Here is a 23502-nt window from a genome sequence, read left to right as displayed (position 1 = left end):
CCATTCATTTTTCAAACAAATGTTACCTTCTCCAAAAAATACCTTTCCAGATTCTTATGTCTCCTTTGGGTGGAGGTGAAGGGTCTGGTAGAACTCATTCATTCATTCATTTATCCCACAACTTAAATCACTCCACGCCGTAACTGTTTGTGTCCCTGCCCATCACAGATTCAGTTCCTCTAGGACAGCTATTCTGTCTTAATTCAGCCGGTATCCCCAGGGCACAGTTCTCTGCCTTGAAAGGTGGGAGTCCACCTGTGCGTACGTCAGAACTACGCAGGATGGAGAACAGTGGTTTAGGGGGGGTGGGGTAGAGTCAGTAATTACTGGCTTCTCCTCCACCCCCCGCCCCCACCCCTCAGCTTGCCCCTGCAGATTCGGACAGCCTAGCTGGGGTGGGTACCTCTCTGGTGCTTCCATGACGCTCTGAACGCTATGGCAGTGAACGCAGTTAATGAAAGTGTTGGTTTAGTTGCCGGCCTTCTCCCCCAAGTCTGTGAGACCGAGTTGACCGGCCCCCCTCACCCCAGCTTAACACAGAGTAGGTGCAAGATAAATATGTGTTGAACGGATGGATGGATGAATGGATGGATAGATGGGTGGGTGGATGCGCACGAGTGTCTGCATGCCTCCCGCAATAGCCTGGTCAAGCTCCCGAGCAGCCGCGTCAGGGTCCCTTCCCCCGAGCCCCGCCCCGGTCGACCCCACCTTTCCGCGCCGCTCCGCCCCGCCGCCCCCTTCCCGGTGGCCCCTCCCCGCGCAGGTCCCGACTCCAGCCGCACCTCCTCCGACTCTGCAGTGGCGGCGGGGTGGCGAGCCGGAGCGCCAGCGGGCCAGGGCCGGAGCCGAGCCGGGGTCGGGGAAACAGCGGGGACCCTCGGAGGCGGGGCCAGTGGGACCGCGATGGGCGTGGAGATCGAGACCATCTCCCCGGGAGACGGTACCGGGTGGCGGAGCCGGGGGAGGAGGAGGGGTCTCGGGGCGGAGCCCGGCGGGCGGGGGTCCGATTCCGAGGTGGCGCGGAGGGTGCTGAACAGGGAGAGCTGGCCTAGGATGGGGGAGGCGGGAGAAGACCCTAGATGGGACTGTTGGATGTCTAGCACACATCCTTCGCCATCCCCTTACGCGCCTGCTCACCTAGAGGAACGAAGGCGGCGGCTGGGAGGCTGGGGTCTGCGGCCCGCCACCGCCCCGGGGGCCTCGGGCTGCCGCTGCCCGCGACTGGAACCGCTCGATTATCCGCTACTCCTGATTTCCTAGGGCCGTTTTTTAGCTCCGCTTTCCCTGCTCTGCTGGTTGAGCTCTGGAAACAGGGGAAAGGACATGCTTTGGGGTCCCTTCTGCTCGGGGCAGCCCCCTTCTAACGCGCCCGCCTCCCGGCCTCTGGTTGGGCGGCCCCCTGCGATCTGGGCGTTGAGACGCTGTAGGGACCGACCCAGTCTGGGAATGATGGAGCGCTTCTTCCACTGCTTCTGCATCTTGCTTTATCCTCCCTGTCCCACTCAGCCTCTCCGGCCATCCTGTCCACTCCCATGGCTTTCATTATGGGCTGCAAACCGATGGTCTCCAAACTTAAGCCTCCAGCCCAGGCCTCCAATCTGAGTTCCGGGTGGTCCATTTATCCAGCTGCTGCTCAGCCTCTTATCTGCACATCCCACGGATCCCTCAAAGTCAGCAAGTCCAAAACAGGACTCATGCTCCTGGTCTCCCCCACTCCCTAGCACTCCTCTGTGTTCCCTTGTTTCCTGCCTCAGGATTGGCACCAGTCACTTTCCCAAGCCAAACATTACAGGCATCACCCTTCTGTAATTGAGTTTGGATGTGCCAGGAGTAGCTATTTCTTTATTTCTTAAACCAACCTTAATTCAGACTGGAGCCCTCATTTCTGCAGGATTTGACAGGCAAACTGCATGTCAGACATTATTGACACTCCCCCACCCCCGGGAAATTGGAGGGACTCTTGGTTCTTGGCCACCCTCCTTATTGAAAAGCAGTGGTCCCTAGAAGCCCCAGCCACAACCTTGGATCACCCATGGGCTGCAGGCTTCTTTTTCCATGCTGGGAACCATGGTGCTGTGCCCCAGGAAGCATCTCCCTGAGGCCTTTTTACCCCCCGGGGCACTGCCATAGAGTTCTGCCAGTGGCCTCCAGGCCTCTTCTCCTTTCCCTGGTTCAAAGAAGCCTTTAGAGTTTTCTCTCCTTATCCTCCCTCCCTGGCTAGACAAGGGGCATTTTCTCCTGAAGGGGGATCAGATTTTTAGGGAAAGCCTGGAGGAACTTTGGCCTTCTGCTTTTAGCTCAATCTAAACCCCTGAGTCAAGAAAGCGCAAAAGGGCCAGCTACCATGCTATAACCCAGAGGGGGCAATGTACCAATTAATATTTCAATGACTACGCTGCAGTGCTGGGGATGCCTGCCTTGGTGGAGCCCACACCACATCCTGCCAGGTTCTTCTGCTGAATATCTCTAAGGCTCCATCTCCTCAGCCCCTGCCCTAGTTCAGGCCAACATCCTCTCTCACCTGGATTTCTGCACAGTCTCTAAACTGGTCTCCCCACCTCCATTCTCACCTCCTGGCCTTCCATCTGGCCTCCCACCCCACCCCCACCATTTTCCCCACCACAGCCTGAGCACTCTTTAAAATGCATATTTGACCATGCCCCTCCCTGGGCATAAAACATTTTAATTAATCTTACTTTTTCTCCAGGCAGACAGTGATACAGCCTCCTGTTACCTTCCATGCTAGAGCCTCATCTCTTACTACCAGTACCTACCCCCACCACCAACTTTTCCTCCGGCTTTATCGAGCTGTCTGCCAGTTGTTAAATATACCAGTCATTCTGCAAATATTTATTGAGCATATACTGTGTGCTAGACCCTAGGATTACACAGCAGGGAACCAGACGGGCTCCCACTACTGCTCAATTTGAAGCCTTTGAACATGTGGTTCACTCTTCCCAAATTATCTCCCTTACTTCCTTGGTAAACTACTCATCTTTTAAGACCCAGTTTAACCATTATCTCCTCTCTGATACTTTCCCTGCTGCTCAGTCAGTCAGGTGCTCCCTCCCAAGGGCCCCCATCTAAATGTTGGCTCAGCTGTTAGCCCTCACAAGGCTTTAAATCCCACTCAAATTTATACCTCCAGTGCAGACTCTCCATCTGTCTACTTGTAGTACAAATTCACATGTCTAAGAGGAATCTTAAGATTGCCACCTGCACAAATCTGTTCCTCATCAGCCTTCCCCGTCTCAGGAATCAGCTCCTCCATCCTAAATCAGCTCCTCCAAACCTAAAACCCAAGCATCGTGGTTGTTTTCTCCTTCTCTCTCATCCTGGACCCCATCTCCATGCCATTAGCATGCCCTGTCAGCATGGAATTCCAAAGTATATTTCCAATCTATTTTACTCTCTTCTCTGCTGCCAACCACTTTAATTCAAGCCATCATTGATTTTCTGTCTGGATTATTGCAACAGGCGCCTAACTGTCCATCCTACACACAGCAGCCAGAATGATCTTATAAAATCTTAATTCAGATTATGTCATTCTCTTGCTTAAAACCTCCAGTGCCTTCCTGCTGCACTTAGAATTAAATCCGGCTCTGCAAGGCCCTGTGTGATCTGGCTCTTTCCCACTTCTCTCCACCTCCTTCCCTTCTTTCCAGTCGTCTAGGCTCCTTACTGTTTTGTAAATGCACTGATCCTTTTCTGCCTCACAGTTTGTGCACTTGCTGCTCCCTCTCCCTGCAGTGCTTTTCCCAGCGTATTGCTCATCCTTCAAGTCTCAGCTGAAATGTCATCTTCTCTGAAAGGCTGTCCTGGACCACCCATTCTAAAATGGCCTGTCCCACTGTATCTCTCTGTAATTTATCATTGTGTTTATTTAGAGAACTTATGACAATCTATATTGTCTTGTTTATCTGAGTATTGTTTGTCTCCCTCCATTAGAATGTAAACTCCAAAAGAGTAGGGATCTTGTCTGTATAATTCACTGGTGTATCCCGAGATCAGGCCCAGGCCTTGCACACAGCAGGTATTCAGTAAATATTTGTGAATGATTGTGTTTATTCATCCTTGTGCACAGTCATCACCCTGCATTATAATCTATTATTTATGTGTCTGTTTCCCTAACCTCATTGTGAGTTCATAGATTGCTCTGTGTCTCTGGAATCTAGTCCAGGCCTGGCAGAGAGCAGGCTGTCAGAAAGGTTCGTGGAATGGACAAAGGAAAGTAAAAAGAGCAATCAAAGAAAGGAAAAGGACCAGGAGAGAGTGGAGTTGTGGAACCCAAGGAAATAAAGGTCAAATCAAGGCCAGAGAAGTAAAGTGACTAATCTGGTTCGTACAAAGCACAGAGCCAGAACTGGAACCATGGGCATCTCCATGGTATGGAGGGGAATGTGGGCCAGAGCTCTTGGTCACAATCACACCTGAAATGTCCCAGGCAGCTTTCTCCAATGTGCTGTTCATTCATCTATTCTCATGTCTCCTTGCAGGAAGGACATTCCCCAAGAAGGGCCAGACGTGTGTCGTGCACTACACAGGTAGGCTTCACTCCCTGAGCCCTCATCCAGACCTGCCCCTCCCCAGGCAGGTCTCTCCTCTGATACTCCTCTCCAGAGGTATCAGCTCCCCCAGACCAGGCCCAGAGCCCAAGGCAGCCAAGTCTCCTTCTGACCAGCTATCCCCAACTCCTCCCAGCCAGCCTTGAGGGAATGAGAAAGGGGGCTTGCAAGGTTAACCCCTGCTCTCTTTTTTTTTTTTTTTTTTTTTTTTGCGGTACGCGGGCCTGTCACTGTTGTGGCCTCTCCCGTTGCGGAGCACAGGCTCTGGACGCGCAGGCTCAGCGGCCATGGCTCATGGGCCCTGCCGCTCCGCAGCACATGGGATCTTCCCGGACCGGGGCATGAACCTGTGTCCCCTGCATCGGCAGGCAGACTCTCAACCACTGCACCACCAGGGAAGCCCACCCCTGCCCTCTTATACCACCTCCATTCCCCTTCTGTCTGTTGCAGGCAGGGTGGAGCCCTGGCCCTCCTTGTGCTGTCCGATACTTGGAAATTCCTCTTACAGCTCTGAGAGCCCTGACCCTCCCTGCAGACTCCCTTTTCATCCTACAGTGTTATTAGAGCAGAGGAGGTCAGCTTCCTGAGAATTCCCTTTCTTTTTTCAGAAACAGACTATTCAATTCAGCCTACTGTTATTGATCACCTACTGTGTGTGAGATGCTGTGCTGAGCAGTAGGGGCACAAAAATGAAACAAGAGGATCCCTACCTTCATTGGGCTGGGGGGTGGGGTTGGGGGAGGGCAGGAAGTCAACTGGAGGCTCTGACGCAGTGTGAGGCACGGGTGGCAGTGGCTGTGTCGGGGTGCTGTGCAGCCAGAGCAGGCCCCGCCTCTGCTGAGCCCTCTTGGATGATCTGCACTGGAAGGCCAGGTGGGCTGAGATCCTGAGGACCACTGGCGGGAAGGTTACAAGCAGATGTTTGTTCTGGGGGTTGAGTGCTCTGCCTTGTGACCTGCTTCCCAACGTGGCAAACTTGGTGACAGCCACTTAGCAGACAGCAAGGCCAGTTTAATTCCTAGGACATAGTCAGATGGGGCCATTTTTAGCAGTTCTCTGGGCCAGTGTGAAGTGCCAGGTTGATTCTAGGCAGACAGTGTGGGTATTTCTCAACAGCTGTGTTGCCGGTCGCTGACGTCAGTGGGCTGGAGCTGTGTTTTATCTCCTGGTGATGTGGCCTAATTACCATGAGTCTTCTGGGGCCTCTGACCTGTGTAATTGATTTATCTGTTCTACATGTTGCAGACAGACCAGTCCTTGTCAAGTTACTCAAACCACAACATCCTTTTGCAAAGACCTTTCACAATACATACAGACAGGAGGCAATGTGCATTAAATACTAACATCAGCCATGAGTGGCTCTGGTCTGGGGAGGGATTGTCTCATCAAACCCAGCAGGAGACTGTATGGGACTTTTTGGTAAACTTTTTTATTATATATAAATACAGTAGAGAATATAACTCTAAGATGAACAGCTCGATGAAATTTTTCTAAAGTGATCACACTTATGTAACCACCCCCCAGATCAACAGACATTTCCAGCACCCCCAGGACTCTCCCTCTTGCCTCTTCACAGTCATTACACCTCCCTAAAGGTAAACAGCATTCTAACTTTTTGTCCCTGTGGATTGATTTCACCTGTTTTTGAACTTCATATAAATGGAATTGTAGAGTATGTACTCTTTTGTGTTTAGCTTATTTCATTCATTATGTCACTTTTTTCACTTTTTATGTCTGTGAGATTTATCCAGAGTAGTTTGCTCTTTTTTATTCCTGTACAGGTCATTGTATGAATATATTGCAATTTATCGTTTCTACAGTAGATGGACATTTAGATTGTTGTTCGTTTTTAGCTATTATGAATTGTGATGTTTTTTGGTGCACGTGTCGACATTCTGTTTGGCTATATATATGCAGAAGCGGAATTGCCGGGGCACAGGGTTATACCTATGCTCAGATGTAGCAGATCCTGCCGAACAGCTTTCCAAAGTAGTTGTGCCAGTTTCCACTGATACCAGCAATGTCTGAGCATTCCAGTTCTACATCCTCATCAACACTTGGTGTTGTCAGGCTTTTGTTTTGTTTTTGGCCTGTCCTGGTGGTTTTGACTTGCACAGCCCTGATGATTAATGAAGCTGAGTACCTTTTCACGTGCTTCCTGACCATTTGGATATCCTTGTTAGTTTGCCCAAATTTTGTCCACTTAAAAAAAAAATTTGGTGGTCTCTCTTTTTCTTATTGATTTGTAGGAGTCCATCTGTATCCTGGATATGAGTCCTTTGTTGGTTACACCTATTCCAGACATCTCCCATGCTATGGCTTGCCTTTTTACTCCTTTATTGGCATCTTTTGAACAGAATTCTTTTTTTTTTTTTTAACATCTTTATTGGAGTATAATTGCTTTACAATGGTATGTTAGTTTCAGCTTCACAACAAAATGAATCAGTTATATATATACATATATTCCCATATCTCTTCCCGCTTGCGTCTCCCTCCCTCCCACCCTCCCTATCCCACCCCTCCAGGCGGTCACAAAGCACCGAGCTGATCTCCCTGTGCTATGCGGCTGCTTCCCACTAGCTATCTACCTTACGTTTGGTAGTGTATATATGTCCATGCCTCTTTATCGCTTTGTCACCGTTTACCCTTCCCCCTCCCCATAGCCTCGAGTCCATTCTCTAGTAAGTCTGTGTCTTTATTCCTGTTTCACCCCTAGATTTTTCATGACATTTTTTTTTTTAAATTCCATATATATGTGTTAGCATACGGTATTTGTCTCTCTCTTTCTGACTTACTTCACTCTGTATGACAGACTCTAGGTCTATCCACCTCATTACAAATAGCTCAATTTCGTCTCTTTTTATGGCTGAGTAATATTCCATTGTATATATGTGCCACATCTTCTTTATCCATTCATCCGATGATGGACACTTAGGTTGTTTCCATCTCTGGGCTATTGTAAATAGAGCTGCAATGAACATTTTGGTACATGACTCTTTTTGAATTATGGTTTTCTCAGGGTATATGCCCAGTAGTGGGATTGCTGGGTCATATGGTAGTTCTATTTGTAGCTTTTTAAGGAACCTCCATACTGTTGAACAGAATTCTTAATTTTAATGAAGTCCTACATATCATCAGTCTTTCCTTTATAGTTAGTACAGTTCAGAAATCTTTGTCTATCCCTAGGTCATGAAGATGTTCTTCTATTTATTATTTTATAGAAGCTTTATTATTTTATCTTTCATATTTAGGTCTGTGACTCATCTGGAATTGATTTTTTTTTTTTTTTTTTTTTTGCGGTACGCGGGCCTCTCACCGCTGCGGCCTCTCCCATTGCAGAGCACAGGCTCTGGACACACAGGCCCAGCGGCCATGGCCCACGGACCCAGCCGCTCCGTGACATGCGGGATCCTCCCGGACCGGGGCACGATCCCGTGTCCCCTGCATCAGCAGGCAGACTCCCAACCACTGCGCCACCAGGGAAGCCCCTGGAATTGATTTTTATGTGTGGGTGAAATAGGGGTTCACTTTGATGTTTCATTTTCCCCCATATGCATATACAGTCAATCAAGCAACATTAATTAAAAAAAAATCATCCTTTATCCATTGCATTCAGTGGCACCTTTGTCAAATCAGGTCACCATGTATCTGTGGGTCTGTTTCTGGACTGCATGGTTTTGGATGAACCTGCAGCAGTAGATAACAGTATGTGGTCTGAAGTGGATTAAGTCATATGAAACCTGAAGAAATTGGGGAGTGAGAAAATCAGTCTTTAAATGGAGTGTGTGAATGTGTGTGTGCACCTATCCATGTATGTATTGTACAAGTATGTGTCTGTGTGAATGTATTATATCTGTGTATCTAAATATTTTCCTAGCATCTGGCCATCGGGGTTTTCTTCTGAGGGTCTATGCATATATGCATGTGAGCATGCATGTGCATCTCTGAATATCTTAGCAGCCTGTGTGTATGCATGAGTTTGTATTTGATCTCCTATATTTGATACAGAAGGATCCATCTGTTTGCATCTCTGTGTAGCGATAGGGTTTTCTTCTTTGCCTGATTTAGTACCCAGGGCAAGAGCACAATTTATTCTGCCCAGAAAATAGGTAAATAAGAATGTCTCTTGTATACATTTATGTTGTAGAAATTAGGAAGTGGAATCACAGATGCTCAGATACTGAGCAGGCCCAGACCTTTCATGTTAAACATGGAAAATCTGAGGCCAAGAGAGAGGAAGTAATTTGCCTCACTTCACACAATGAGTTAGTGTCCGGGTGAAGTCAGAATCCAGTCTCTGAACTTACAGGCTAGGCCTTTCTCTGGTCCCAAACTGCCTTCTGTTGTGGTCCAGGGGCCACAAGAAGTCATGGAATAGCATCATTTACAGAATGTCTGATCTTTGAACTAGAGACACCAGTAAGAACAGAAAATAAAAAAGCAGCTCTTGGGTCTTAGGCAGCTGGACTGAGACAACACATGTACATCAGGGATGACAAGGTATTTGCAGCTGGAGGCTGAGGGGTGCTCCAAACTGCTAAGACAACACTCGGGGTGTTCTGGGTTCACATATCTCTTTTGTATGAGGTCTGGAGGCCACCACTGACTGGCTGGGTCACTTTTTTAAAAAAAAATTTATTTACTTATTTATTTTTGGTTGTGTCGGGTCTTAGTTGCGGCATGCGGGATCTTTCATTGCGGCGCACAGGCTTCTCTCTAGTTGTGGTGCGCACAGGCTCTAGAGCGCACAGGCTCAGTAGTTGCAGCTCATGGGCTCTCTAGTTGTGGCGCGCAGGCTCCAGAGCGCACGGGCTCTGTAGTTGCGGCACGCGGGCTCTCTTGTTGTGGTGCATGGGCTTAGTTGCCCCGCGGCATGTGGGATCTTAGTTCCCCAGCCAGGGATCGAACCCGTGTCCCCTGCATTGGAAGGTAGATTCTTGACCATTGAACCACCAGGGAGGTCCCTGTCTGGGTCACTTTACAGTTACAGTTCACTGTAGTAAAGGATGATATGACCTTTGGGTTTTGCATGTTGGGGGAACCTTGGGCAGACCAGGTGCGGACTCAACCTGAGGATGAAATGCCTGGGAAAACAGACCTTCAGGTTGAGGCAGCTCCATGATAAAAGTTGCAATGTGCAGAAGTACTTGAGAAAGGTATAACCTGAATAGGGCAGGGAAGGGAAGGAAGGGAGGGCAGAGAGAAGGTTATCAGGCAAACAGTAGCTAGATCTTAAAGTGCCTGGATACAATGTAGGCATTTGGATTCTGCCTCTGGGGAGTTACTGAAGTATTTTAAGCAAGAGAGTAATAGGATCAGGTATGTGTTTAAAAAAAAAAAATCATTCTGGGTACAGTATGGAGAATGGAATGGAGGAGTTAAGAACAGAGCAAAAAGGCCAGTTAGAGTTGGTTCCTGTACACAGGTGAGATATGATGGTGGCTTGATGAGGACACAGGGTGGTGGTAATAGAAATGGAGAAAATAGCTGGACTCCAAAGATATGTAGGACTTGGTGATAGGCTGTATGTGGAAGTATCCAGGTTTCTTGCTTGGCCAACAGGACGGATGGGGAGGACTGAAAGACAGAAGGTTTGTACAGAATAGGAATTCCATTTTAGGCATGTTGAACCTGAACTGGAAGTTAGCTCATGACCACAATTATTTTCCACCCTATCCTTGCTTTCACAGGAATGCTCCAAAATGGGAAGAAATTCGATTCATCCAGAGACAGAAACAAACCTTTCAAGTTCAGAATTGGCAAACAGGAAGTCATCAAGGGTTTTGAAGAGGGCGCAGCCCAGGTAGGATGAGGATCCTTGTTAAGGGGGATTTGAGGAGCTGGGGTTCTGGGCTCAGCACTCTGCCCTCCACCCTCACCCTATCACAGACCACTACTGCTTTGACTCCACTGTCAGGCATGGTGATGCCACCTAGTTTCAGTCGTGGCTTTGTGTCCCCACCCTTTTAGTTGCCAGCATGACTCCTTTCTGTCACTGGGGGCTCTCATCCCAAGCACATCTCCCCAGCTAGTTCTGAGCAAGCCTGTGAGCTACCAGCTGTTTGGGACTGAGGCAGCAGAAGAGTTGGGGTGGGGGAGGCCAAGGTGATTTTTTTTTTTAAACTTAAAAAAAAAAACCCAATTTCAGACTTGCAAAAACATTGCAGGTAGAGTTCCCATATACTCTTTACCCAGCTTCCCCAAATGTTAATGTTTTACATAACCGTAGTACAGTGATGAAAACCAGGACATTAACATTGATACAATACTATTAACCAATCTATTCAAATTTTTGAGTTGGTTATTCAAAATTTAAAAATCGATTATTCAAATTTCACCAGTTATCCCACTAATGCCAGACAAGTTCTTGAGGACTGCTGTGATGAGCCCTGGTTCAAACTCTTCTTCTTTGCTCTGTGAAGTCACGTGATGCTCCTTGCTGTGGCCTCTAATCTCTAAATCTCTCTAATGAACTGCTTCTATCACCTACTTGAGCATGTACATGTACATGTGCTCTTTATACACCTCTTTAGGCTTCTCTGGAAGAAGGAAAAATTATGAACAAATAGAAGTGTTGGGCCGTACACTAATTGAATAACCAGCAGTGTTTGTTGGATGAACGAATTTGAGACTACTTTGTAGAAGTTATTTTCCCGCAGTCAAGTCTCTGTTAGTCTGAGGCACAATCTGCATTTGTTACAACTCTTAGCATCACTTCAATGTGCCACGTATAAAACTCATCTCAGATCTTCAGAGTTACCATGAGGATGGTTTGGGAAAATGCCATAGTTATCTTACCTTTTTCTTTTAAATCAAGCTGGGTCCTCTTTCTCCTCTCCCCATCTGCCCCCATCCCTGCTAGATGAGCTTGGGGCAGAGGGCGAAGCTGACCTGCACCCCTGATGTGGCGTATGGAGCCACGGGCCACCCCGGTGTCATCCCTCCCAATGCCACCCTCATCTTTGACGTGGAGCTGCTCAACTTAGAGTGAAGGCAGGAAGGAACTGAAGGTGGCTGGAGATGGCTGCTGCTCACCCTCCTAGCCTGCTCTGCCACTGGGACGGCTCCTCCTGCTTGGGGCTCTTGATCAGTGCGCTAACCTCACTGCCCCAAGGCATTATCCATTCTCTCTGCCCAAGTTGCTCTGTATGTGTTCCGTCATTGTTCACGCGCATCTTTGCTTGAGGAAACTTCAGTTGCAGATTGAAATGTTTCAGGTTGTGCATTTTGCGTGATGCATGTAGTAGCCATTCCTGATCACAGAACAGATTTCTTGTTCGCACAATCTACACTGCCTTACCTTTACTTAAGCCAGACACACAAGGTGCTCAGACATGAAATGTACATGGTGTACACAGAGGGACTTGAGCCAGTTGCCTTTGCTGTCACTTTCTCTCTCAGAAATTCTGCTGACTTAAACGATGTCCTTTTTGGAAATGATATGAAAAATAAAGGCTCTGTGCTTGACAAATTCCTGTCCATCCTTATTGAAGGTAGAAAGTGCTTTAAGGACCACGTAAGTCAGTTGCCCTTGGGAAAAGAGTGGAAAGGAGAAGTAGCCAGGAGAGTGATAATAAATACAGTACAGGTTTCCCCCACTATCTGAAAGTAGAAAGTAGAGCATTCCTATGAAGCCTTTTGTAAGCTGAAATGGTATAAAGCGAAGAAGCAATTACCTGAGGGCACATCTTGCTTACGGATGCATGAAATAAATCGAGATAAAAGCACAGATGCTCACAGACACAGTTCAAAGCTATGACAGCTTGATGCCGAGATGCTGAGTATAGTTCTTGGGGAAGGAGCTTGGTGGTGTCACTTTCACTGCTCAGGGTTCATACTGCCTCTATAATGGCTCTGAATGCTATTTTTGCTTTTCTCCTTTTTTCAGAAGAGCAAAAATCCTTTCTGGATTTCTTTCGTGCAGCAAAAACAGGTACTCCTGTAGGTCTTTCCTAAAAGTGAATTAGCGTGAAGCAAACTTTCGAAAAGCAGCGGATACTTGTAGCTCCGACGTACCTGTTGTACTTGCTGGGCCTTGTTCTATTTTTAATTTTTTCTAATTTTAAAATAAAATTACCACCAATCCTCTAAGCAGCCCCACAAGGTAGGTTATGACTTGCCACTCACCTCACAGGCTCAGAATTCCCCTCTGAGTAACTAAAGGAATACATTGTGCTCAAAACCCACAGTTTAGCAATCAAATGTGGGATTTGAAACTTTAGGTGATCAATCATGAAATCTACATTGGGACTTAGAATAAGAAGGATGAGCTCCCTTCTTGGAAAAGTGCATTTTGTGCACCTAAAGAAATGAGGGTGTGTTAGGCCTCAGAGCCACACACTAACTCACATTAGGAAGTTACTTTTGAAAATAAATGTGTGCTTATTTTCATGTAGATTTGCTCTAACTTTACAGTGGGGAATTACTTCTGAGAAGAATGTATGATTTTGAACTTGTTTTCACATATGCTGCTTATTTTAATCTACATTTATTATAACTTACAGGACTTTCCAGTTAGGTTTTACAACCAGCCTGCTTATTGATATGTGTTAGTGTACGTCAGGGGAGCCTGTGGCAATGTAGCTAAGAGATTTTTCTTTTAGTTGGCATGGGTGAGAAAAGCTCTTGGCCATAGTCAGAGTTATTCTGTCAGCGATGTCTTGGAATTGTTTCAAGACTGAGGGAGGGGCAGGTAACAGGTACTGTTAGTTTCCTTCATGGACTCATTGATAATACGTCACATGACGATACATGTGATATGGGGACACAACATCTTGATTATTTTATGTATCCTTTTTGTCTCCAAGAAGTCCTGGCTGTATTCCCCTGCTGAGGACTGAGGAGTTAATGAAGATGCAGTGCTTTAAGATGGAGAAAATGAAATGAGAAAGGGGCTGCTTTGCTTTTAATCACCAGTCCCTGTGCTCACCTCTGCAGTGGGACCAGACCAGTCAAAAGGTGCTGCACTCATTCCTTTCTGGGGGGTTTCCTTCAGAATGTCTTGGTTCCTAGCTTTCCTCAATGATACAAATGTCTATAATTTCTCAGAACTCAGCCTGTATAAAAGACAGTCACGTTTGCTGCTGTGACACCAATAGGGTAACTAAAAATAGCACCAAGGACCATTTCAGGTGCCCATTATGGAGTCACATAAAAGATCTCAGTCTAGAGTATTTATAGCCAACGTGGTAACAGGAGGCACTAAGAAGAGGTGGGGGTGGGGGGAAGCAAATACCTACTGGCTAGCACCTGGAGAGGATATGATGCTAGGCTTCACAGGCCCTGCTTTACTGACACTCTTAAAACTGCACCTTCAATGCCTGGTGCAGAGGACTGATTGTAACTATGTCCTCAGCATTTTACTACACACAGACGTGGCAGAGCAGAGGCTCAGTATTTGTCCACTGAATTAAAGTTCTTGTAACATAACTGGAACAGGCTAAAAAATTTCCAAAGAATTAGAGGGCATTTTTTTAAACTCTTAACTTCAGGTCATGAAATTCAACTAACATATATTAATCAAAATGACAGACCTGCCGTAACTGTCAGTAGAAGGAATTTCCCCTTATTAATTTAAAACAACTTATACTAGGGGCAAGTCAGTCTGCCATTTAGACAAATCACTCTATAAGTCTAATTTGTCGTCCCCTTACAAAAGTCTTTTAGAAAATTCTTTTTATATTTGTAAATACCTAAAAGCACACTGTGCATTACAAAAATTAGTAAGAAACTCATAAAAACATTCACAAGAAAATTACAGCTGTGGCTCCTTTGTCATCTTCCTGCCCTTATAGAAATGACTCTTTCTACTCTTTAACAGTGCTTTCAAAAAGCACTCAGACATAATTAATAAATAAGACAATTATTTCTTCATTTTCAATAGTAGGCTTTGAGAAGACAGTACAAAAAGTATAAAATAGCCCATTTTCTTACAGTAATGTTAGATTTGAAAGCTAAATGCATTTAAAAGTAGAATAGGCTTTTGTCCATTTAAATGATTCAGTGCTTGTACCCTTCAAATTGATTCTGGGTTATAGTTATATACAAAACAATTAGTCCATGTTTTTCCATTTGGCCCATGCCTAAACTATAAAAAGAAAATTATAGCTATCTCCTCCAAGCTGCTGAGCTATGATGAATGTGGTAATAACCATACTATTTCCACGCCATGGGAGTCTGTGATTATAAGAATAAACATTAAGTATTTTATTTATGGCAAAGATAAACTGTGAGCTAAGGTCCAAAATATACACAGACACTTACTAACTAAAGGGAAAAGTACATAAATACATCTTAGACGTGTAACAACAAATAGCACTACCCAAGCAGCTTGCTCTCACATTTCTAACCATGTGCTGTCATCTGAACGACGATTTCTAGAATAAACCTGTAAGGACAAGGGTACCCATACTGACAAAGGTACGTGGTTAACTGTAAAGCAAGTATTCAAGTGTACTCATGAGGCTAGTAACTAGTTGATGTAAAAAAGCAGCTTTTGGACTTCCTCGGCAGTCCACTGGTTAAGACTTGGCGCTTCCAATGCAAGGGGCTCGGGATCGATCACTGGTCGGGGAACTAAGATCCCACATGAGGTGCGGCCAAAAAAGTATTTAAAAAAAAAAAAGTAAAAAGCAGCTTTTTATGTAAGCATTTTATTCATTCACTCAACATGATAAACTTTGGATCTGCGAAGTGGAGATACCTATACCTTCACTAAGTTGTTATGGAGATTTCATTATTAATAGACATTCAATAAATAACAATACTCTTAACAAGTTCCTTTGATGGCTAAGCACTGTACTGGTCACTGGAGGCATTAAGAATATCAAAAGGTCCCCATCCTCAAGAAACTCAGTCTCTAGGACCACCTACCACTGAACAATTCTTGATACGGTTCAAATGCCATTTTATTATTTTTTTTCTGGTATAATACAGGAGGAGAAATTTTAAGAGAAAACACTGACATGTTTTACAAAAAGCTACAAGTTTATTAACATAATATATTCTAAAATATATCAAAGTTTCAAGGAGGTCTTTTTGAATCTCAAATAAGAAATCACAACATTCACTATTAGTTAAAAAAAAAAAAGGGTAGTGGTGGTCATTCATGGGTTTTAAACAGTCCAAAATGAAAATGCAGAAAACGTTTACTTTGGTGGATCTGTGTTGATGCCGTATTTCTCCTTGAGAAGCTTCAACTGTTCTTCCTTCTTCTTTGTGTCCATCTTCTGAAATGCCTGAAAATGTGGTAAGCATCAAAGTTAACAGTTACCAATCTACAGTCAAATGAATTTCACCAATAGCAGTAGCTAGAAAAGAACTCAGGGTACACATCTCCCCTAGTGCTGGTACAGCTCTCTACTAACTCTTACATGGGGTCCCCACGTGATGAGAACCATGGCCATACTTACCCTGTTGGCATTATAGTACAAAACCACGAGGTATCTGTTGCAAACATTGAATCCTGACAGGTGATCACACGCATTCTTGGCATCAAAGATGTCTTCATAGACCACATAAGCTGTTCCTCTAGTTTCAGGTGTGTTCCCCCTACCGAGTTGAATCGGACTTAATTAAAATACACATTTACCTGAAAACCATTAAAGGAAATAGATACTATGGACAGGTATGCTGGATAAGCCTGTAATTTCTCAAAACATGTAATTTTTGTTTTTATTTTAAGTAAAATAGCTCAGGTTAAACTTACTGTTATATCAAGAATACTAATATGGCTACTAAAGCAACAGCAGCAAAGAACTAGCTTGAAACTTTCAGTTTTCATGTTCACTGCTCTAGTCTTTCCTACTTCTCATACTAAGAATCAATTTTCAGTTTTACACTGGAAAGTATGCTACCTTAGGATGATAGTTGTGATTAGTCAGCAGTGTCTAGAATGGGGTTTTTCTTACTATGCATTTATGCAACAGAACCAATACTTTAGTTATTTACCACACTAGTCCCTTGTTTCTAAAGATTCTGATTTTCTCCCTCACTCTAATTTTAGTTCCAGTCCTTAAAAATAAGACAACCTCGGGATCTCCCTGGCGGTCCAGTGGTTAAAACTCCGAGCTTCCACTGCAGAGGGCATGGGTTCAATCCCTAGTCAGGGAACTAAGACACATACCACACAGTGCGGCCAAAACCACTCCCCCAACAAACAAAAAAACCCACAAAAAATCTCCATCAATGTAGGGGACAAAAGTTTCTGGGTAATATTTTACTAAAGTTTACCAAATCCATAAAACTAAAACCATTTTGTGTCTGTAGAAGGAGCTGGGGTTGGAAGGAAGCCCCTACCAGGAAGATAGCAAAATTATAAATGATACACAGGAAAACAGCAACCACCATCCTTTATGGCCAGGAAAGGATGTCCTCCAATGTAAAGAGCCAATGTAGTTTCTTACACTTTTCTTAGAAGATTCATTGCTTGCTTGCTTATGTATTTATTTGGCTGCACCACGTGGCATGCGGCATCTTAGTTCCCCAACCAGGAATTGAACCTGTGTCCCCTGCAGTGGAAGCTCGGAGTCCTAATCACTGGACCACCAGGGAATTCCCCCAAGATTCACTGCCCTTTTAAAACAAGCGTCAACTCCCAACTTTCACACATTCATTTTTAATAATATCTGCACTTTTATGCATTACACAGCCCTGTGTAGCTGGAGAAAAGGGCTGGGTCTCTGGAGGGATTGGGTTTGAAGTGTGCTTGTTGGTGGGGTTACCTGTGAGCCAGAGCAGAATGCTGGAAGGTGGCTGGAAGTGGAAAGCGGAAGCTGGATCTCACTCATGGATATGGGGCTGCTTCTTGTGTAGGTGTTCCTTGCCACCTCCTCTCCTCACCTCACCAGCTTCCGTTAGGGGAGGAGCTAGGGAAGTGTGAGGAGCAACAAACTGCAGGTGGCAGATGGCCATGTGCTTGTGAGTGGGGACAGCTGGCAGAGGTCCCATTCAGCTTATGCTCCAGTAAGCTAAAGATGGATCCCCTTTCCTCCATCTGTGTTCTATCCACCCAATGCAACTGCAGAATAAGGTTTATTAACTGCCACAGTCCCTGCAGAGGTTCAAGGAAAGGCAGTGGGCCCCATGGGAAGGGGAGGCACCTGCCTAGATTTGATCTAGGATGAGACTACAGTCTTGGGCGCTGGTCAGAGCTTGTGCTTCCTGTAAAAGGGGATGGATAGGTATAGGGTGCCGGGTGGTTGGAGGGTGCCAGTGTCATCAAACACTCTCACTTTGTCAGGTTACATGGGCCTGATGAAAAATTTTATAATATTCTTTACTTTCTGCAAATAATCTAACAACTTTTGGACTTTTGACTTTTAACCATTTTCTAAAATGCTTTAGGTATGAAAATTGGGACTACCCAAAGGAAAAAAAACACTGTCCCTAAGATTTTCCCAAAAAGTCTACCTAATTTTTCCTTCAGAATAAAACCATAAAAAACTCAACAACAATTTAAGTTCCTAAAGGGCAAACATGACCTTATATTTTATTTTACTCCCACAGTGCTATGCATTCAGCAAGTGCTAATAAGCATTTGAAGGGTGGAGATCTACTTTCTCCTATTAGTTCTCTCACACATCTTTTCTCCAGGAAGCTAACAGAACAAATCAAAACAAAACAAAAGCATCTCTCTTCTTTCCTCTTACATCTTCTTAGGAAGTAGAATAGGGAGAGGCGCTAATTCCATTTTAAAGACTCTCCATCTCAATTTAAAAAAGCGGTAGGGATGAACCTAGTGGCAGGGCAGGAATAAAGATGCAGACGTAGAGAACAGACTTGAGGGCACGGGGCTGGGCGGGGTGGGGGGGAACTGGGACGAAGTGAGAGAGTAGCATGGACATATATATACACTACCAAATGTAAAATGGATGGCTAGTGGGAAGCTGCTGCGTAGCACAGGGAGATCAGCTCGGTGCTCTGTGACGACCTAGAGGGATGGAATAGGGAGGGTGGAAAGGAGGCTCAAGAGGGAGGGGAGGGCTTCCCTGGTGGCGCAGTGGTAGGGAGTCTGCCTGCCAATGTGCGGGACACGGGTTTGTGCCCCGGTCTGGTGGGAATCCCGCACACCACGGAGCGGCTGGGCCCGTGAGCCATGGCTGCTGAGCCTGCGCGTCCGGAGCCTGTGCTCTGCAACGGGAGAGGCCACAGCAGGGAGAGGCCTGCGTACCACAAAAAAAAAAAAAAAAAAAAAGAGGGAGGGGATATGGGGATATATGTATACATATAGCTGATTCACTTTTATTGTACAGCAGAAACTAGCACAACATTGTAAAGCATTTACACTGCAATGAAGATGTAAAAAAAAAAAAAGACTCTCCATCTCAAGCGCCCCAGCCCCTAATTATCAACCTAATATCTTGATCTCCATATTGTAATTTTAATTAAAAACATGTACTTGCTACCTACTATATGTTAAGCACTAAGTCAACATTATTTTCTTGATTGGTGGTAAAAGCTTAAAGTGAAAACAAGAAAACCTAATCATGTAACTTAACCTCTCTGAGCTTTAGCTGCTTCATGTGTCAAATAGTGACATCAGGCTCCATCACCTGTCCTACCTTACTCATGGCTTTAATAATCAAAATCAAAGCACCGAGAGTCTACTACATGCCAATTAAGGTGACCAATTATCCTACATGTGAGGAAAAAGCTGGGCAACTTGTCTAGGGTCACATGGCTAGTAAAAGGGCCTGCAGTAGAATCTCGTCTCCTGAGCCCCAAGTCAGGGATGCTTCTGTACACTATTCTTGTATGTCTAGAACAGGAGTTCTCAACCTAGAGTCCATGTACCCACTGAAATCACTTGCAAAACGTTGTGTGTATTCTGTAGAAAGGGTCAAAAGCTTTTATCAAATATGCAAAGAGAGTTCCTAAAAAGGACAGCTGCTCTATAACACTTCATTTTCATCCCTGTTTGAGTACCAATGATGATATATTTCTAGCTCTTGGTTTACTTTTTGGAGGGATAGTGATCATTGTAAAGGAGAGTCCTCAAGATCTCAGAGTTCTAAAAGCCACGGAGGAACTCTCAAGTCATGAAAGAAAATGTATTAAGAAAGGGATATTCCAATTAAAAATAAAAAGCTTAGAAATCCTCTTAGATGGACTCAGGTAATTGGCTTATGTATACTAGTTAAAATGACAGCAGCTGTGGTACTGTGTAGAGATTCAATTTAGAATCAGAAGATTTTATCACTAAATAGCTGTGTGAAGCTAGAAAGGTACTTTACTCTCTAAGCCTTAGTCTCACCTGTGAAAGAGACACTCTCACCTCCACACAGGGCTGTAGTGTTGGTGATGCAAACAAAAGCACCTATTACAACTGGCATATAGCAGATGTTAAACATCATTTGAAGGTATGAACCCCAATCTTTAAATTAAAACATGGGTTTATGTTATAATTATTTTGCCCTATACTTTTAAATCTTCAATAGAAAGCTATAGTTGAAAAAAAAAGCCTTTTTCTGTTACTTTTATATCCCTTTGCACAGCTTATTCAGAAATTCTGGAATCAGTAAAGGAGATGGTGAAGAGTGTTGAGAGAGTTAGAGTTAATGCATATAAAAACCACAGTAGAGTACTTCTTAACAAACAGTAGGTATGTAATAAATGTTGGTTCTTTCTCTTCCCACCCATTCCCCTCAAACCACTCATTACTACTTCATGCTCTCTATAATTTCACAACTACCATTCTTGGCTCTCACTGAGCTGGATCATGAGGGTCTCTGTAGGTACTTTTCCCTTGGTCTCTAGGCTCTTGGTTAGGCCCTCTGTCAGCTATAATTCTGAGATTATAAATTACACAATCATTTTCTTTTAAATGACATTTCAAATGTCTCAGTAAGACTCACACTCTGATTTGACGAATAGGTCCATATTTCCCAAATATATCATACATTTCTTCAGCCGTGATTTTGTAGGGCAAATTTCTTATATACAAAATTCGATTTACTTCAGGTGGAAGTCGAATCTAAAATGAAAAATAATGTGTTGTCACTATAATCAGAGGCAGGAGTGCTATCATTTAAAAAAAAATTCTCATAATAAATTCTAATAAAGATGATGCATAATTTTTATAAGCCAAGAATTATAATCTGATATTACTGAAAATGGCACGCTCTTTGGAAAAGCATTGGTTTTAGGGAGGACTATTAGTAGGAACTAATAAGGGGCTACTACAAAACCCAGGTTTTCAGTCACTACAGGTAAACAAAGATCTCCAACCTCATTTAAAAGTCCTCAATGCCACAGACATGTGTGGGACAGAACAAGGGAACTGTTCCTGTTTGCTGGATAATAAAACTCCCACTGATGACCATTCTCGGGTCTTCTCAGGAACTTGTTCTATCAATGATCTCTTTCTTTTGAATTTACAGCCTTTCCCTCACCATTGGCTTCTTTTATTACTCACGTGAGCAGCTGCTTATGTACTCCCAACTGTTACACAAAACAAAACACTTATTTGGATCCCTCTTCATTCACTCAAATATTTAATAAGTGCCTTCGTTAATACACCAGGCAAGGCAAGGAATTAGGATTACAGAGTGAAGGAAAAAAGACAAGTTTTCTGCCTTTCCTGAATTTATCAGCCCTCTATTTGCTATCCTATCTTGCTCTTTTTTCTTTTCTCTCAGTCAAGCATATGAAAAGAGGCAGGTTATACTCACTGCTTCTTTAGTTCATAACACTCATCAGCCTACCACAATCTAGCTCCTACTCCAGCAGGCTGATGAAAAATGCTTTTATGCACTAAGACCTTTCACTTGCAGTGTTTTTTTTTTTGCATTAAAAAAATTTTTTTTGGAGTACAGTATTCAATTCTCATCAACTTAATTTCTCTGAGGCTTCTGACACTGTTGACTATTACGTTTTTGACCTTTCTTGACACTCTTTCCTTGGATTCCTCCTAACTCTCTGGCTAGTTGTTCTCAGTCTTCTTTGTCATTAAAATAGGCTCTTCCACAGAGTTTCACCTTTAGACTTCTTGACTCTCTGTATACTCCCCTTAACTCTACATTCTCTTAACCATACACGTTTTCCACACTGAGTCGATGACTCTCAAATATGTATCTCTGGTCCAGATTTCACTCCTGTGCTTCTTATTAACATACTTAATTACATACTAGACATTAATTTGCTCAATAACTATTAAACTGGCAACTACTTCAGGCATTAACCTAAGTGTTGTATAAATGGAAGAATAAGATACTTATTCCCTGCCCTCAAATGGTGACAAATGGTAAACAAATAAGTACAATAAAGTTTTAGACTTTAAGATTTAAGGTTAAGTTCAGATAGATGATAAACACTGTCAGACAATCACAATATACATCTCCAGTAAATCTGCTTTCTCACTCTGCAAGAGACTATATCACATTTTCCCTTCTTTCCTCAAACCTTACCATCACCACTCCCTCTAACATCCGAGTTGAGCTGTATCCTCTCTTCCCTGCTCATCCCAGGTGATAACCTTGGCTCTTGTTTATTGGAGAAAATAGATGCGACCAAATGGTAAGTACCTTATATTCAATATGCATTCATGCATATCCAGCCACTTTCCCTCTCATTGCTATGCCAACCCCTCACCTACCCCAAACTACTCCTGAACTTAACCCACCTTTCTCCTACATCATCAGTTTCTCCGGCTCTACTGGATCATTCCCATTGGCATACAAATACACCTTGTATCACACATCCTAAGAAAAGTTAACTATCATCCAATTTCTTTTCTCCCTATTTACGAGAAAATTTGTGGAAAGAGCTGTCTCCATTTTCTCAACTTCTACCTTCTTTTCATCCCACCACATCCCACATTTCATCCACTGAAATGATTATCATCAAAGTTACCAAAAATCTTCATCTCACTATATTTAACTGTCTTCACCTTACTGTACCTCTCAGCATCTTAAGATCTGACTACTCTTTCTCCTAAGATAATTTTTCTTAGGTTTCCATAACACCCCGACTCCCTAATATTACAATGTAAGCAGCAGGCCTTTCTGTTTTATTCTAGGTATCTCCGATACCTAGACTAGTGTCTGGCACATAGTAAGTGTTCAATAAATATGACTGATTTATTGTATCCTATCTCTCAAGTCTGGTACATACTAGGTGCTCAAAATTATCACTGAAAACATTAATGAAGGATCCAAAAAGCTCCATGATCTGAGGAGACTTCCAGGTTCCAGCTGCCTGTTAAGCATAAGTTATTTATTGCGGACTCATCTGTGCTACCGACTTTTAGGCCGAGGAGAAGATCCTGACGCCGGGTCCTCGGTGCAGGTGAAGCAACACAGGCTGTTAACACTATCACTGACACTAGGATAACAGACTTAAAGGAACTCTCAAAAGGGGTAGGGGCGGAAGTGTGGCTCAAGGAGCACATCCCTAAGGACTGGTCCAGGATGGACTCCCCCCTGACAGGTCAGTAACTTCTGGGCTTCCCCGCCTAGGGGATGGAGGAAGGCCAAGAATGCTCTGATTACGCCAATGAGAAAGGCCAGCAGCGAAGTGCTCCCCCTCCTCGACAGAAGTCCCAGACACTCACGTTCGCTCTTTTGGCCGCTTGCATCGCCATCTTGGCAGACTGATGAGGTTACCGCAGCAAATACGTGAACTCCTCCACACTCCTCCGAAGCTCGCTCAGCTTCGAGTGCAACAAGGCGTCAGACCCAAGACATCAACGTCCAGACCCCGCCGGAAGCTGTTCTAACACACCGGAATACCACCGTCTCACGCCGAAACGTGCTGACGTAGTCTCCCCTCAGGAAAAGACTCCGGGGCAAAACAGGGCTGAGAGACTTAAGAGGCCGGAAGGTTGAAAGGCGGGACCTGGGCTTAAGAAGGGGCGGTGTTCCGGTCGCGGAGGCCCAGAGAAGCGGAAGCTGGCAGAAGGGGGTGGAGCCTGAGGAGAGCTGTGAGAGCTGGGTCTGCG

The 23502-nt window shown here is 44.4% G+C and overlaps 2 protein-coding genes across 3 annotated transcripts; one reads left to right on the top strand and one right to left on the bottom strand.

Annotated features, from left to right (window-relative positions):
- The first annotated feature begins 791 nt into the window (after window positions 1-791).
- FKBP1B (FKBP prolyl isomerase 1B) lies at window positions 792-12400 on the top strand. 2 transcript variants are annotated; one of them, XM_060027619.1, is made up of 4 exons: window positions 792-940; window positions 4497-4544; window positions 10256-10368; window positions 11428-12400. In XM_060027619.1, the coding sequence occupies exons 1-4, from the start codon at window positions 904-906 to the stop codon at window positions 11554-11556; spliced, it is 327 nt and encodes a 108-aa protein (XP_059883602.1). In that variant the 5' UTR covers window positions 792-903; the 3' UTR covers window positions 11557-12400. The 2 variants fall into 2 exon arrangements, with proteins under 2 accessions (XP_059883602.1, XP_059883603.1); XM_060027620.1 differs by having other exon boundaries at window positions 11383-11510.
- A 2809-nt stretch (window positions 12401-15209) lies between these two features.
- On the bottom strand, window positions 15210-23354 carry SF3B6 (splicing factor 3b subunit 6). The gene is made up of 4 exons (XM_060027024.1): window positions 23116-23354; window positions 20420-20538; window positions 15977-16115; window positions 15210-15802 (listed from the first exon to the last, which is right to left on the bottom strand). The coding sequence occupies exons 1-4, from the start codon at window positions 23143-23145 to the stop codon at window positions 15713-15715; spliced, it is 378 nt and encodes a 125-aa protein (XP_059883007.1). The 5' UTR covers window positions 23146-23354; the 3' UTR covers window positions 15210-15712.
- Between the last annotated feature and the right edge of the window lie 148 nt (window positions 23355-23502).

Source organism: Delphinus delphis, chromosome 12 (assembly GCF_949987515.2).
Source record: "Delphinus delphis chromosome 12, mDelDel1.2, whole genome shotgun sequence".
Taxonomy (NCBI): domain Eukaryota; kingdom Metazoa; phylum Chordata; class Mammalia; order Artiodactyla; family Delphinidae; genus Delphinus; species Delphinus delphis.
Note: the sequence above shows the minus strand (reverse complement) of the source record. Positions and strands in the feature narration are given on the sequence as shown.

Excerpts from the sequence above, each read along its gene's own strand:
- FKBP1B (XM_060027619.1), top strand. The coding sequence starts at position 904 with ATGGGCGTGGAGATCGAGACCATCTCCCCGGGAGACG. Across the intron at positions 941-4,496 it reads GACCATCTCCCCGGGAGACG|GAAGGACATTCCCCAAGAAG; the intron begins GTACCGGGTGGC and ends GTCTCCTTGCAG. Across the intron at positions 4,545-10,255 it reads GTGTGTCGTGCACTACACAG|GAATGCTCCAAAATGGGAAG; the intron begins GTAGGCTTCACT and ends TTGCTTTCACAG.
- SF3B6 (XM_060027024.1), bottom strand. The coding sequence starts at position 23,145 with ATGGCGATGCAAGCGGCCAAAAGAGCGAAC. Across the intron at positions 16,116-20,419 it reads CCTATTCGTCAAATCAGAGT|GGGGAACACACCTGAAACTA; the intron begins GTGAGTCTTACT and ends TCAACTCGGTAG. Across the intron at positions 15,803-15,976 it reads TGTACTATAATGCCAACAGG|GCATTTCAGAAGATGGACAC; the intron begins GTAAGTATGGCC and ends CCACATTTTCAG.